General features: G+C 40.5%; 1 protein-coding gene across 3 annotated transcripts in view; it reads right to left on the bottom strand.

Annotated features, from left to right (window-relative positions):
• The window catches only part of dusp8a (dual specificity phosphatase 8a), a 56,386-nt gene that overhangs the window by 10,577 nt on the left and 28,460 nt on the right, over positions 1–17,349 (bottom strand). The window contains exon 1 of one of the 3 annotated variants that reach the window (XM_036575824.1): positions 3,348–3,541. The exons of the other annotated variants lie outside the window; for them this stretch is intronic. Within the exon in view, the coding sequence (XP_036431717.1) occupies positions 3,348–3,465 (118 nt within the window). The 5' untranslated portion in view covers positions 3,466–3,541. Of the gene's footprint in view, positions 1–3,347; positions 3,542–17,349 lie in introns of those variants that run through there. 3 annotated transcript variants of the gene reach the window in all.

The following is a 17,349-nucleotide window of genomic DNA, read 5'->3' as shown; positions in this document are numbered from 1 at the left end:
AATGGGCCTTAGTGGAGACTGTAGCTGAGATTATGCTTTTCCGTCTCTGGTGATGGCCCAAACGTTACACAACGTCTGCTCTCCTGGCTAAATTTGTCTGCGTCCCAACAATAAAGCCAGTGTTTGTATGAGATGAGGGAACACGTACAGAAAAGACTGACGCTGGGAGTGTTTTCAGTACATCAACACCATGTCACTTTGAAGTGCTTCTGAATGCTTCTGAGTGAGATGATGCCTATTACACGTTTGACCACATCACAACCCAGTCATTCTGGAAAAACCCAAACATACCCACGGTGACATATCCACTGAGTCAGTCATCACACACACATTACACACACAGTAAACACATTACACACACACCAAACAAAATGCATTCACTATACTCATTACACCCATACACACAAGCTACCTCAGATGACATCATTCACTTCTTGCACTCTGTAATTGTATGAGAGGGCAGTGGTGAGAGCCAGTGTCTATGCGTTTGTACATTTAGAGTGATTGATGCCAATGTCAGGCTTGAATTGGAGCAGCGGAGTTGGAAGCCACTCATTCACACTTCCTCTCCACCCTCTGTATCTCTTTGCCATCTTCTCTACTTCAGAGTCCATCAGTCTTTGTTGCTTAGCTTTGGCTCACACTGTGCGTAACACAGGCAGGTACAGAAACGCTCATTTTGGACACAAGCTGTGTGCGGTTCTCAATCCAGCTAAGTGCCTGCTCTCAATTCTCTCTCTCTCTTACTCAATTCACACCTCAGCAAGCCCAGCTGCTGATGTGGGATTGCACTGAATTCTATTATTGGAGCCATTTGTCATCCTCAGTCGCTATTTTTATCATGTCTGTACAAACTGAATTTAGGTGCATTTTAATCCAAGTCACAGTTAGTGCTTACGATTAAAGCATAATATTCGATATTCACTCATAGCACTCTGAAGGAAATAGGGAAGTTTTGTCAGACATGAAGATTCTAAAATTGATATCATGTTTAAGTGATGAGATCTTTTTCCAAAATTTGAATTGGAAGAAATGTTGTGCAAGTCTTGTGTTGCAATTTTTTTATCATTTATTTTAAAAAAGCAGAAATGCAGACTTGAATGTGAGCATGTGAATGTAATGAACTGTGTCACTTACTATGTATTCAAATATGTAATCATGTAATTAGAACATGCCGGATGGGATATCGGAGGGAAAAGAATGAATGTAATGTAATGCTGTAAAAAAAATCACTCTCTCCTTGTGTCATTTTGTTATCTGTGTACTTCTTCCTGTGAATAGTTTGAGCAAGTGCTCATTTTAAAGCTTAATATTTTTTAACAAAAAACATTGTACCGGCATTGGCCAATACTTGAGTTTTCAATATTTGTATCAGTATCAGAAAAGAACAAGTAGTATCGTACCATCCCTAGTACTTACCAGTCAACAAAAGCAATATCATTCGACTTCTAAGGCTAACAAACTTCACCACACTGTCCACTGACATGACAGACCTAAACCCCTGTGCTATTCCCATAGTCATGACCTAAATAGATGTTTTCCTTTGTTAAAATAATGTATAGAGCATAAGGGAAGCATTTGGACACAGAGTGCATTAACCCTGCCGTCTGACATCATTCCACATGCCCTGCGGCACAAGACCTCCATCACTAGCAGCCTTTCAGTGTGTATCTTTTCAGCCAAACTCTCTCTATAGGCTCTGCCTCACACACACACTTCCATTCAGCGGCTCCAGTCCAAAGGCATTGATGGAACTGAATGGAGCTCATACAGACCCCCACACAAACTCTCACCCCCACCCACTGCTCTTCAGCCTCCAGATGCAGAAGACATGACGCCATTGAGGAGCAGCCTCCATCTGTCCCCCTCCATCTCCACACACACACACACACACACACGCACACCACTCTTATTACCATTTCAATGAGGCCTGTATGACATCATAGCACACATACACACCGCACAATGAGGAACATTAAGCGCAGCAGGGCTGGTGCTGCATGTCATGCTTGACAGATTAGCAGAGTATAAAGTCCCGAGGCGCCATGTAACCGAGCCATTAACTGTTAGTTCTATTACCGTTACTGCACTTCTTCCTAAGAGCAATCCAGCAACCTTACACGCAGCAATCTTGCAATAAAAGTGAATGGCATGATAACAGCAACCGTTTAACTGCTGCTCAGTGACAAAGCACAATGCAAATACAGTGACTCATATGCATACACACTCCTGTTTGCACAAAGACACACATTCTGTGTGGCGCACACACACACGCGCGTGCGTGCGCACGCACACTCCTGTGTACGATGTAATGGTGCATGACACAATGCAAGAGGCATCCATTCTGTGTTAGCTTATCAGAATACATCATTTCTCCGCCATGGCTTTTCTTCAGGATTAGTGACCCACTGCACTGTGCAAGGCAAACAACTTTCCATAGTGCAGCTTATGTCCGTTGCAAAAGAGAGGAAAGCACATCAGGTAAAAAGTGTGTCAGTTTTCTAAGCATTCATAGAGAATTGCTATTTATCTGTTTCAATGAGGAAAGAAGAAAGCACAAAGAGTGAAATGAATTAAAGAGTGGCAAAAACAATAAGAATATGACATCACTATCATAACAAAATCTAGCATCTCCAAAATAGCGACTTTACAGGACAAGGAGAAACAAGGAGAAAGGATGCATCGATATGGGAATTGTGGGCCGATGCTGATATCCAACGTTTGCATATCTGCCCATGCCGATACCGAAACGTAGACATTTATAAAATATAGAAATTGGCACTACATCTACCTGGATTAGTATTACAGATACTATAACATACACGTAGAAAGCCACAAATGCAGTAAAATGAATAAAGTGCTGATATTTTAGCACAGTAGTCCAGTGTCACCTAAATGTTCTGCTCCTCCAACGTGCAATAAATACATCAAACACTGGTTTGAAATACCTGTCAAATTTAAACATCTGTCTAATACAGCCCTTTACTTTTTGAGCACACATCTGCCAGTACTGATAGGATTCTGCTATCATTATGCATCCCTAGAAAAAATGATAAAAAATTAATGTATGTGAATGCAAGCACTTCTGGTCCACTCATCAAAAACTTGTAGCTCAACACAATGTACAGGACAGCTGGCACTCACAAAAGCACATTCCAGACAAACATATGTTTCAAACAAAAATGAAACTAAATACAGTCATGAGATTTTTGATATAACAACAGCAATAAAAGTTGTAGAAATAATGAATGACAACAAAGCAAGCAAACAAGAAAGAAAGAAAGAAAGAGTCAGTGAGCGTTAAAGGGCTGTAAAGGGGGTCAGCTCCAGCTTGTCCAAATACACACCTCTGAGCTCTCTCGCCTCCTTCATCCTGCGCACCCTGATCTTCAGCCTCATGCCTGTGCGCCGAGAGCCTGACCAGAAGCGCTGCTCAGGAGCGGCTAGCACCACGTCCAGAGGCATCCGCAACTCCACACACCACACTACAACACGCTACTACTCCTGCTCACAGTCAGCACAGCCGCGAACAAGGCATTGGGCATTAGGACCAAAAAAACTAAAAAAACAAGCAGAGAAAATGGAATTCCAAGAATGGAGTCAAGACCAATCTGGAAAAATGTGTAAAACCAGCTGCGTGTCCACACAGATGGCAGAGAGACGGAGCGCAGCGAGAGAATCCTGAGCCTTCCTCGATCGCGCTCTGTGTGGCAGCAACTGAAAGTGGAGCTCCCTATTGTTGTATGTGCTCACTCTCTCTCTCGCTCTGACTGACTCGCTTCCCCCAACCTCTCCCTCCCTCCTTCTCTCTCTCTCTCTCTCTCTCTCTCTCTCTCTCTCCCTCTCTTCCCTCTGTGACCTAAGAGTGAATGAGCTCATTTGCCGTGAGTACAGACTGCTCGCTTGCTCTCTCTCTCTCTCTCTCTCTCTCTCTCTCTCTCTCTCTATCATGGACTCGAAGCAGAATCCTGGCTCATGCGTGAGGCATGCAACCACATTCCTTACTCACCCAGCAAATATGTAGCCACCTTTGGGGCCCACTGGATGTTTTTCAGCAAAACCTCGCTTTCCATCTCAGATGGTCGAGCCACGAGCATGGCATGTGGTTTTTGAGCACGAAAGTCCAGAATTTTAGCTCTTTATGATTGTCAAGCTTCAGCTTTGCAGCAGTGTTTTGTATGGTGTAAAACGCATGACCTGAAGAACATTCAAGAAAATGCTATATCTATTCTCATCTGGCAGACCTCAGCTCCAGCCTGCCTTTATCCTCCTAAACGCTGCCAGAAGAACGACACGCATACTTCCTATTTCCTTTGGCTGGCACAAGTGTTGTTTCCGTAGCCATTGCTCATTTCCAAGAAAATTTTACATTAGCTCGTTCGCTCTTCTATCCCGGCAGTTAAATTTAGCATTGTGTGCAGCCCTAGTTTATATGCTGATTAAGGTTAAGCCTGGCTGTCTTATAGGCTGCTCGGACACAGACCAAAGGCACTTGACTGGAATGGATTACGAGCCACTAAAAACTGCCCAGAGATGCTATCATTTGTGCTGGACAAAGGCTTTAAATAGGTAAGCTAGTCATTCTTTCCATCTGGCCAATTTACAGAAACAGCCACTGTGTATCCGCTTTTAAGCATGGCGGTCACGCAGCAGCACACTCCAGCTAGAGAACTCCCTCTTAGCACGAGCAATTAAGAGAGGCTGAAGTAGGCAGTGCCATTTACAACATGCAGCTAATCAGTGCGATGTCTGTCAGCAGCCCCGCGTGCAGGCCTAGTAAAAGAGTGATGGAGGCAGATGGCAGTATGCTGAGGCAGACACAATGCTGCGAGCTGCCATGTCATATCTGGCCCCCATGCTGCTTGTTTGGACCTAAATGCAGTCAATAAGCTCAATGGAGGGGTGCAGCTTTCCTGAGTTTGATGAGTAAAGTTATGTGTGAATGTATGATGGACGAAATGGACACTGCAAGATTCTGGCCACCCATTAACTGTAAGGGCCTACATATGATTCCACACTTCAATAGTTCACTCTCCTAACTACATAACTACATAGGGATGTGTTATCACCAAAGTATATTTCAGACGTTTGTGAAACACAGTCATGATTTGATTTGATTTCGATTCAGGGCATTAAGAGGCCATTATCCTCCAACTGTATATGCATCTTCACAAGCAGTGTTAGCTTAGTGTAGCCTACACACTGTGCACTTATTAAGTCTATAAGCAACGTACACATAGCCATGTAGTGCTCGCTTTTCCATCAGAAATGTAAGGTATTGCTGACAATTAAAAATTGAATGCATAAGCCTATCTAAAAGTCTTTCAAGAGAGAACTGCAATACATTTGAGAATCAATCATTTTCTTTAGTTTAAGGGGTTAAGGTTGATGGCAGTATTGTAAACGACAGCAGCTTGCTCACCATAATATGATGCTTTTGGTCTGTGAAAAAAATGATCTTTTTACATATCTGCTAAACAGTGAGCTGTTATTGGGTTAAAATCACATGTGATGTGTTATGAGATCTGGGCAGAGGTGAGTGTGTTATGATTATAAACAAGGAAGTGAGCTGAGGCTGAGAGACCTGAGTGGCCTGGTCATTCTAAACCACAGTAGCATTAAAAAGGCACACAGAGGACGATCACTAGCAGCAAGAGTGGGCCTCCTGCCTGTGTGTGTTGACTGTAATTGCAATTGGATGCGATTGTGGCTAAGATGTTAGCCTCTGACCTCATAACTGTTCAATATGATTAAAATTCTTTAGGAATTGATTCCATGCATCATAATCTTGTGAAAATTTCACCACCAATTTCACGACCAAGACTATTAAGACAATCATGACAGTCACAATTATGATTTCATAAAAGTTACGCTGAAAACATGATGTTACTGAAGGAACTATTTTTACTAAGGTGGAATACTGACAAGAATAAAATTACACCAACCTTTTTAGATTTCTCCAAAAAAATAGTGCATACTTTACTGATAATTCTTATAATAAATTACAACATTCAAAAATCCATGCATTTTCAGAGTGATGCATCCTGATTTTTGCACCTCTACACTGTCCATTGTGTTGCATTGTAAAGAGCAGTTTCAGAGGTGTGTGTGTGGGGGGGGGTTCAGTGTTGATGCTGCTGGTTGCGGGTGTATCAGTGACATGTGATCAGCGGGTGGAAGGGAGGATGATGTAATGGCTGTGGAGGCCCCAGCTGTCGAGCCTGAGGTGTGAGCTAGTCTCCAGTGGGGGAGCAAAACTTAATGCCAGCCAAGGGGCTCCTATCACTCAATGTGAGCCTCAGGGGATGTGCATGTGTGTGTACGCTTGTGTGCATCCTTCCCTCTGTGTGTGTGTGCACCCTTTCCTTTGGTGTGTGTGGTGTTCGTGAAAATCCCATCAAGCACAATAAATAAAAGCAGGCCACCGGGGACGCACAATATATTGACATTCTTATCGACAAAATGAGGAAATATTGATTGTTGGCACTGGTCCAGGATTCAAAGACTCAGCTGATCCTTAATAAAGACCACAGCAGAGGATTCCACAGTCACACAGAAAAACTGCTGTTCAGTAGGGCTGAAAGATATTTGGGGTAAAGTGACATTCTGAATTTTTTAGCTTTTTGCAGTAAATCATGATATTTAAAAAAAAGGAGCTAAAATTCCTAAATTGAATTTTTAATTTTTAATTATCACTTTAGCTATAGAAACCTTGTGTTTAGAGGGAGAATGAAGGCAGTAGTTTAATATTCTGGTCAGCACTGCATGATATGGGTAAGACACTTCATCTTGGAATTACATTGCTACATATTGCGACTGCAATGTACACAACCATTCAAAGGTTTAGAATCACATACACACACACACACCTTCAAACCGCTTGTCTTTCTGGGTCATAGGAGTGCTGGAGCCTATCCCAGTGGTCATTGGGCGGAAGGCGGGATACACCCTGGACAGGTTGCCAGTCCATCACAGGGCAGACACACAAATATGTACAATCACACACATTCACACCTAGGGGCAATCTAGCATGTCCAACTGGCCTGACTGCATGTCTTTGGACTGTGGGAGGAAACCAGAGTGGTTTAGAATCACTTCTCATATTAATAATTTTTGTTATTTATATACACTAATAAGGTTTGATGTAGATTTTAATATACTGAAAAAACATTGGTGAACCCACGACATGCCTTTATTAAGGATTGAACTGTACAATTTTCATACAAAATTATTTACATTTGTTGGATGCTAGGATTGGCAGGATGCTCATTGCACAGAAAAAACATTCAAGCATTGGTTAGAGGTAAAAATGCACATGAAATGGGCCAATATGATAATTAATCATTGAAAAATAATTATGGCCAATGCCAGTATCATACACTGAAAGTTTCATTAATCACACTTAAATGAAATGTTGTCTCTATAAATCTATACAAATTAACTTTGTATCCAACACTGGAATAACTCAAAGAGCAAACAGTCCACAACTAAATTTGTGTTAGCCCATCATTGTTATTTCACTTTGCAATTTGAACACAGTAAGTAAGCAACAGAACATGAACCTGCATTTAGTAAAACACTTAAATTATCTATAAAAATTACATAGCTAAACAACAAGTTTAAAAGTTAAAAATACATCTGTAAATACATTTGAACAGTCTTGAATACGTCTCTGCCTTTTTAGAGCACTGGGTGTAAAAAGGTGTACACATGTACACATGAAAACTGAAATATGTTGATTTAAAAAATATATATATATAAATAACGAAAACACATATTGTGACAAAAGTCAATTTTCTGTCAGAAATCACATCACTAATGTACATTACAGGCCGTCAGTAGTTGTCACAGGGAAGCTCAGCAGTGAGGACTATCCACCACTGGTGAATGCTCCAGCTAAAAACAGAATACAAAATTGGCAGCCATAATTTCAATATTGTACCAATAAAAATAATTCTACAATGCTTCTACGATATCGGTATTTCAAAGGCTGATGTCAAAACAGTTGGTTATTGAACAACAATATACTGTGCAACCTTAGTGCAGTAAACACTCATTTCTGAGCACCACAGGGTTCCCCACTACAGCACAGCTACACTGGTAATGCACATCGGCAGCACACGTCAACATCTGGTCATCTTATGTACACAAAGCCATGAGCAGGCTGCCGGATGAAGTCATGGAAAGAGAGAAACAAGAGCCTCGTGTGTGTAGTAGACACAGGGCTATCATTTTTCTTTCTCCCAACTGATGTGGGGAGAATTTAAGTGCATGACACAACTATCAGATTAAAATCTGCCTGTATTGCTTTGGTCTGCAGTTCCTTTTAAAACACAGCAGCAGTCTAATGTCAGCATCCTGAAATTACCCTGGCGACCACCTGCCGGCAGCATTCAATCTGTCACACGTGCCCACAGAAGCACTCAATTCTACACGCCAACTTTTCCGTCATCTTATTCACGTTCTAAACAACAATCCACAACATTTAAAATGCCTTGCAGTACATGTGACACTAACACACATTAGCATTGGTATGAGGACACTCAGCTTAGAGGTCAACATGAGGCCTGGGGCGTGGGCTGTTATATGATGCTAGGGCTAAACTTTGACAGTACACTTAACTAGTGTGTTTCCGGGCTCCCGAATGGCGCAACCGTCTAACCGTCTAAGGCCCTATCATTAGGAGATCGCGAGTTCGATCCCTGGTGATGCTACAGCCATCCGTAGCCAGGAGTCCAAGAGAGCACAAAAACCAAGCTTTGTCAAGTGTGGCAGTTAAGCTGCTTTGGCAGTAGTGAAGTACAGTAGGATTAGCTATTGTTATGTATTAGTATTAACAGTAGGCTTACTTTCATGCAACATCATTTCAGTGTGCAGAAGTGGTAGTTTGCTATTATGTGGAATAAAATTAACCTACATTAAAATGCATTTTTTTCCATTTCCTGTAGAAGTTTACATTGTGGAGATATTTAGTTTTAGTGGTGGGCGATATGTTAAAAAATACTTATTGAGACATATCATGAGATATTTTCTTAATACACATTATGCTCGTATTTATTTTTTTCTAAGATCTGATTAACTGGAACAGACAAAAAGAACCAGTAGTGCCACATTTAAGAACATTATCGAAAACTATAAATACAATGACTATTATTCACAGTTTCACACAATGTACTGCTCTAAATCCAAATAAAACTTATTATGCCCCCCTCTTTTTCATGAAACATGCATTTGATCAGTGTTCTTTAGGTACTGATGATATCCACCATATGCTCAGAAAAACATCTTATATATAAATAAATATAAATATCGTCATGTTACTCACCCTTACATAGTTTGTTTCCTAGTATGTGTTATATTTTATACTAATTATTCTCATGCTGTGAAGTGACAGGCATGCTGACACCTCTCTGGGACAGATGGCCTGTCTGTCATGTAGGATACTAATGACCAGGCGGACACTGCTCAGATGAACTGGAGTTGACAGCAGAATTACCCCCTGCTTCCTCAACTGCAATCAGCTCTGCGTTAATTAGCTACCCTTCAGTCAAACTGAGCGCTGTACTCAGATCAGCTTTCAACAATCCAGCACCCATCACTAAGAGCAGTTTTCTGGAGATACCTGCCTTCACTCTGACTTGGCTCTTACCATGCACGAAACACTGGAGAAATGATCCAGGACAAACTCTTCTCCAGCTGGTAGAAACATCACTAGAGGCTACAATATATCGTCTCTGTCAGAGAAAAATTCACTGTCTTTGGATTTTTTTTTTCTTTTTAACATGACTTGAAAATGGCAACTGTCTTTTATGAATGGACCAATAGAAATGGTTCATAATTATGTAGATTGAAATCTTGTTACATTAACTTTCATTATAAGTTAAAGGGGAATTTGATTTTTTTTTTAGTCCCGAAAGAAAACTTTTTTGCTGATTTACCACTATATTACCATTATAAACATCACATACAAAACCTCAGAAGACACATGTAGGTTAACTGAGGGTTTTTGAAAAGTAAATAAAATGGCTATTTTTAGTCAGTAAGTTTCTCTACAATGAACCAATTCACATTAAACCACTCAACCACAGAATTACACAGACGCAGATGTTTACAATTAGTGTGATTCCCCTTTTAAAACCTTTTTTCATTATCCTGTGAAGTTATGATTTTAGAGTTTTGTTCTGACATTGACAATACGAAAGTGATCTTAGATCATTAAGTAAGGAGACTGGAGGCTGCCCAGTTGCTTCCTGCCACATTGTGCAGTTGTCACAGCAGTGGGTCATTAATTCAGCTACAGGGGACTGAAATGGGAATTAAACTAGAGATAATATAAGATATATGGGTGTCAAGTGTACAGTATTGAGAGCGCTGTCGTATTTATAGCAAAAACATAATCAGTATGGTGCCTGGCTTACCCTGTTTCCTCACACAGGACCCATGACCCAAGAATTTGTTAAGTATTACTAGCATATGCAGTTGTTGTTTATATACTATATCTAACTGACTGAATGTTGTACTGTGGCAGTTGACATTTGTACAGAATTGCTAACCACTCAGTATATTTTAGTTAACACCCAAAAAAGCAAGACTGAACGAAAATTACAGTTCCCAGTTCAGCCCAGTTCTGCCACAACCTTGCACTCTAAATAAAGGCTGTGAGCTTTTACAGCCCATACAGTCATACAGGTCCCAGGTCAGTGTGGCCTCAGACACGCTGTATCTGTGACTAATAGTCACTGTTACACACTGACACTCCAATGTGTCATACTGTCTGTGAGTCAGAATCGTGTTCCTCTATTTCGCTGTACAGAGATAATCAGAAAGACCGCAGACACGAACTTCTATATCAGGCTCCTAGAATATTTTTAGCTGTGGAGCTCATCCCACATTACAATCATTTCTGTTTTTAATGTCTACGGTCTACACTGAAAAAAGTATTAAATATATATAACATATCTTTTTCTTTCAGTTTACTTACTTTTGGCAATAGTTGTAATAAGTAATATATTTTAGTAAAGTGGAGGTGATGTACATTATATGTCTAAAATCATACAGACAGAAAGGCATTGCTAATAGAACGGTCTACAGATGTACGTGAGCCTGTCACCATGTTCAATGCCAAACTGCTGTGGAGCAGTGAAACAGTGTTCTCTGAAATGATGAACCATCCAATACCTTTGCAATGAGCTGGAACTAATCATCCAATATGAGTACCTGACCTCACTAATGCTCTTGTGGCTGAATGCAGACAAATCCTCACAACAATGTTCAAACATCTTGTGTAAAGCCTACTCAGAAACGTAGAAGTTTTTACTGCATCAAAACTTTCTATAAATACTCTTGATTTCAGAAGAAATGCTGAATGAGCAGGTGTCTATAAATATTTGGACATGAAATGTACACATCTGAATGAAGTAAAGTGAGTAGAGTACTTTTCCCAGCCCATTTAACAGGAAATAAATCAAGGTTTTGCCACAAAATGGCCAGAATATTCTTCGTTTTTTTTCTGAGTTCTGCTAGCTAATGTTTGATCTTTGTGCTGAGATGTACAGCAGAGAGCAGAATGGTCATGTGAGTTTAGTCAGGCTCTCATAGCTGGAGCATGGAGTGACTATGACATCACTAGGAGACAACAAATGTGATAATGACACAAGCATTAGTGGGCGTTACACCATGACAGCACCATTAATCTCTATCCAAAGCGGGACAAACTACACCGCAATGCAAACAGTATAGCGAGTTAAACGAGCACTATGGCTACAACATGTTAAAGGCGGTTAGTTAAATATTTAAGGAGTTCTATGGAAACTGATCTCATGACACGACAGACAACTTTTCAGACATTAACTCCAGTTTATGAGTTCAGCCTCTCCAGAGAGGACAGGCCAGCTGCAAGTTTTAAGCTGAAGTCAAGCAGTTGAGAGAGAGAGAGAGAAAGAGAGAGAGAGAGAGAGAGAGAGAGAGAGAGAGAGAGAGAGGGAAAGAAATAATGAAGGAATAAGAGACAGAAGGCAGAACAAAGAAAAAGAGTTAGAGAATCAAGACAGAGAGAGAGAGAAATAGTGAAAGAAACAAAGAGAATAGAGACAGAAAAGAAAAAGAAGATAGAGAAGGAAAGAAATGGAAGAGGAGAGAGAAAGAAGGGAAAGAGAAGAGAGGAAGAGAGAGAGAGAAAGGAAAGATGAGAGAAAGAAAGAAAAGCGAATAGAGATGGAGAGAAAGGAAAAAGAACAGAGAAAGAGACGGAGGGAGAGAGAGTGAGAGATAGAGAGACCGAGAGATAGATCCTGCTGTAACCCTAGAGAGTCATGATGTCATTTGGCTGATGTGGAGCAGTGGAAGGGTCTCCAGAGAGTTACACAACAGGGAGGATGTGTAGGCTGGGGGGCCCTAGTGGGGAGGGTGGGAGCAGGAATTCTATCGAGAAGACTTGGAGACACTGAAATGATGACAAAGTCTGAATTCTTCACACGGGGCCTTAGGCCAGGCTGGAAAATCCAAATTTAGCCCAGGATGGAATGGAAAGATCTCCGGCCTTTATCAGGAAATGAGCGCAGGGCTACGTCAACAGCGTTCTGTGTGTCAGCAAACGCGGGTATGCGTGTTAGAGTGTGTGTTCCTGTGTTTTTCTGTACTTTTCCTGGAATTCATAGAGTGTTTGAAGATTCATTTAACCCCCCTGCAGACATCCCACTGTTGCCAATGCGGCATTGGGGACAAACAGGCAAACAAGATCTAGAACGGGAGTAAGGTCAAACGTAGTAAGGTCTCTTCTTGATTAATGAAATGAACCAAAGGAATGATTCTTCAGAATTAGTTTCCTAACCCCTAAAACCAGGGGTCTCAAACTACCAGCTCAGGGATCTATCATAATTACATAACTTACATTTTAATTGTTACATATAAAGAGTTTCATTTCAAAATGTGTATATCCTCATGTAACAATTTTGGATATAACGAGTTTTGGAAAAGAATAACAGCTGGTGTATAATGGAAAACACATCTAGGAAAGGTGGTATTAATAATATAGTGCTGATATTTCTTATATGTGTAAAACCCACTCATAACAATGTATCATGAAAAAAATAAAATTCTTGAAAGTTGTTTATAATGTGTTTTGAAACGAAACCCTTCACACACACTAGCTACTATGAGCACTTACTGAATTATACATTTTAAGCTTCATAACTGAATAATAAGCCCAAGCCTCAAGGGCTTAAATAATGTATAGGTCTAAGATGCATCTGCAATGAGAGACACATGCAATCACCTGAGCTTGACTAGCGCATTGAAACCATTCTGAAATACAACAAAAAACTACCCACCAGCTCTCTTACGCAAAAGGCAGTCTGAAGCAGGAGATTTCTCAAAGGCGCCAGGACAGCTCGCTGCAATAGGGCCAACTTTCCTACTGCAAAAGTGGAGTAGCACTGTTAACACAGAGATTCCACCCTGCTTCCCTCTGTGCCCTAGAAAGGGAAAAAAGGCCAGTGTGCTCATCCAGCTACATAACAGCTGGCATCTCTGAGCAGGCAGCGGCCTACTGGAAGAGCGGAACTTTGCAAGAAGGAAAAATGAAAAGCAAAAGCTCAGGGCGAAGGAGGACAGGAGAGGAGAGTTGAGAAGAGGAGAGGAAAGAGTGGTGGGTTCACGTCATGCTGAAGGAATTTGGCAGCACCAGACATCTATTCAGTTCCTCATGTAGTTTCTGGGAATTGACATAACACATATAATTTGAGGCCTACGAGCCTATGAAGAAGCTAGGCCAAGTAAACAGAAGGGCAAATGTAGGACAAGCGCTGGTCCTTTCTGCACACCACAAACCATATGTGTTTGAGCATACATATGTAAGTGTGTCAGAGAATGTCAAAGGTTCAGCGTGGGCACCACCTAAAAAAGGTCAGAATAACGCTGACCTTTGCAGACTGAGAGAGTGAATATGTTTGGGTGTATACTTGGGTTTATTAGAGCGATCAGTTAAGAGCACACTGGTGCAAAAGCAGGCGGCCGGCGCCAGATGTGATGACCACAGAGGCCTGCACTAAAAATAGAGCAGTGTTCTCTACACAGAAAGACTGAGTTTGTGTGTATATGTGTGTGTGTGTTCACAATAAGGCAGCATGAGCCCCCCTCGGGAGCTTACCTCACCACTCTAATGGCACCAGCGGCTCCTTCTCAATGAAATCATTGATTAGGCCATACAGCACTTTGCTGTAATGCACATGGGTTAGACAGACATGAAATCAGACAGAGAAGCAGGGGCTGCTGTAGTTTATCTGTTACACCAGTCTAATGACTTCCCCTAGGATGAGTGTGCTTAAAGTAGCAGTTTGGCAAAAGAAACAAAACAAAATACAACTAAACAAAACAAGAAAACGAATTTTCAGAATTTCCTCCAAACAGCAAATGTGGTCAATCAGCCAAGGGAATTAAGATGATTTTTCAAAAATAATGTACAGTTCAATCGTTGGGAGAGAAATAATGTCATTGCAGTGGTTTAATGTGAAATCGTGCACTGTAGAGGAACTTACCAGCTCAGATTTTCTTTACAGTGGTGGTGATAGGAACCAGGGGTCACAATGTCAGTGATGCAAATATAGCTTCTTCTGAATTTTTATATGTTGATAATGGTAAATTGAAAAAGAACTTAATTTTCTTTGGTATCTATTCTGCCTTAGAATGCCCAGAATGTAATTCTCTGCTGTGAGTGGATAAAAAATGAACATTTCGTACATTTTAGGTCAAAACTATTGTAAAATCTGTCATCACACAACTTATTTGTATCTCTTTGTATAAAAACGTTCTGCGGGGGAGCTTTTAGAGGCATTAAACGCTACAGATGTCTGGTCCTTATCACCACCACTGTGAACAATTCTGACAGGTAAAATGACTCTGAATGACTTTGTTTACATCTTAACAATTTAACCCTCTGGGGTATAAGGGAATTCTCTCGATTTCTGCACAGCTTCCTAAATTCTCCTTTAAAGGCACTTGCATATAACATGATACCCATATGTTTCATATCAAAATGCTCCATTATCTTCTTTGCTACATTCCAAAACCGCTGCAGCAACTTCAGCAGCTGTAAACTCTTTGCACGACATTGCACGTGTCTGATGTCGACTGAATGACAAATGAAGGGTTTCCAATGTGAAGGCTAATCCTTAGTGATTTCCTCAGTGTCCACTGCTCAGTTTTACACAAAATGTAGACGGACACACAAATCCACCAATTACACAATGTGAGAGGCAGATGATGTGTTTCTCAACCCTTCTTCATAGCCTCATAACTCCGGATGGGAGTCGCATACGATCTAATGATAAGAAATGAAAATGAAACAGAAAGGGCTGACTCTATAGATTCAGAAAATGTTTGAATTGTATTTCTGTGCCATATTATCACAAAGAAACATTTATAGAAACATCAAATTTGACAGGCAGGTTATTCATGCAGAAATGTTGAGAAATGAGGAAATTCCTTTCCTTAGTTTTACACTGCTGCTACGAGGCTAACACCATTAACAAGTAATGGAAGCTTACATCTCATCAATTATCACTGTGCAATCTGTGTGCACGATCATCACACACTTGCCTGAAACTGCATTGCCTCCTCTGATGTTAATTGTTGAGGTATATTTTTCAATGACTTGTTTGTTAGATTAGCCTCAATGCAAAGCTAAAGAAGTACATTTTGAACAACTATGTCTTGGCTGGAACAAGAATAAAGTTGTGTGAAGTAGATGTTTTGTTAAACTATCGCTTTAAGCAAAGCCCTGAAGCAGACCCCAAGGTCCCCTGCAGTGGAGTAGTGTAGATCACTCTAAATTAAAGCATTAGATCTAGATCTACTGCCTTATCATTAGAGGTTAATGATGTGGATTTGGCCCTGATTTACTAGCATGGTGCCTAAAAATAAGTAAAAGGACGTGTGTTAAATGGCTATAATAAATCCCTTTCTTTAGGCTTCGGCTGGAGTGACAGTGACTAGAAAACACTGGAGTGAAAAGGAGGTTGGGATGTGTGCAGGGATGGACATGCTGACTGGAGAAGCGGCTGATGGAGCACTGTGGGTTCGAGGGTCTGGGGGTAAACATCATATGCCACAGGCTCCTATGCAGCACTGTGTGGATGGAAGCATCCACATTATTTTACAGTGCAGAGCATCACCACACCTTCAATACCTCCTCATACACACACACACACACACACACACACACACACACTTCAATGAGAAATGACCTGTTGGTATAAAAGGTTTAGTGGAATGACACAAAACTGCATTCAGCTTTACATTCAGCTGAAGTGAGAGGAGATGAAAGGAGCACGGAGAGAAAGAGAGAGAGAGTGACAGTGAAAGAGAGAGGGAGGAGAAGAACAGGTCCAGTTACACCCTTTCACTCCGCCTCATCAAAGCAAAAGGCCGCTTTCAACTTTAATCACACGTAATCTTCCATCATCTGTCGACGTCATCCCTTCTTTCTTTTGTTAACTATTAACCAGGTTTGGTGAAAGAGATCCGGATTAAGATGTATTGTAATGCAACCACGCCTTGCTCCAGACTCTACACTGCAGGGCTGCACGAGAAGAACAAAGCATAATATTGTGATTATATTGCTGCATATTACAATTACAATATGCCTACTGTAAAACATCAAAATTTACAGTAGTGAACACTTGAAATGAGTGAAGATGGGTCTGAGTTGTTCTGACCAAAAAGAGTGACATTTTATCGGTTATGTGTAAAGGTGGATGATCTGGCAAAAAAATATAACCTCATGGTACTTCAAGACACTTTTTCCATACATGATATGTACCATAATATGTAGTTTTTTCTTGGGGTTTAATACATTGGAAAAGACAAAAAAGCACCAGCAGTTTCACACTGGCAGCGATACAAAAACATTGAGGACACACTAGGTCAAACTGAAAAAGTTCAATTTTTTATTTTAAATTTTATGTATTCTTTTGAATGAAAGGTAAAAAATACAAGTTAAAAAGCAAAAAGCTTTTATTATTTAATCAAGTCAGTTCTTTCAGTAGGACAAAAATGAGGTGACCAAAAATAAATTCATAAAATTATTACAGTATGTATGGAATGTTTTTACAAAACCAAGCGTCCTCAGCAACAGAGAACAATCCGTCATTCAATCAATGAATTCCATTAATATTTAGTTTCACTTTGCAAGTTACTATTATTTATTTTTTCATAATTTTAAAATCTGTGGCTACAGATGGCGCTGGCAAGACTTTCCTCTCTTTTTTTTCTTGTATTCTATGTATAGACATGTATGTCTTATTTTCGAACATATCAACCCTGTAATGGAGAAGTTTTTGGGTATAGCCACTT

The sequence above is a fragment of the Colossoma macropomum genome, unplaced genomic scaffold, assembly GCF_904425465.1.
Source record: "Colossoma macropomum unplaced genomic scaffold, Colossoma_macropomum, whole genome shotgun sequence".
NCBI lineage: Eukaryota > Metazoa > Chordata > Actinopteri > Characiformes > Serrasalmidae > Colossoma > Colossoma macropomum.
The sequence above is the reverse complement of the archived record's forward strand: the minus strand, read 5'-3'. Positions and strand labels throughout refer to the sequence as shown.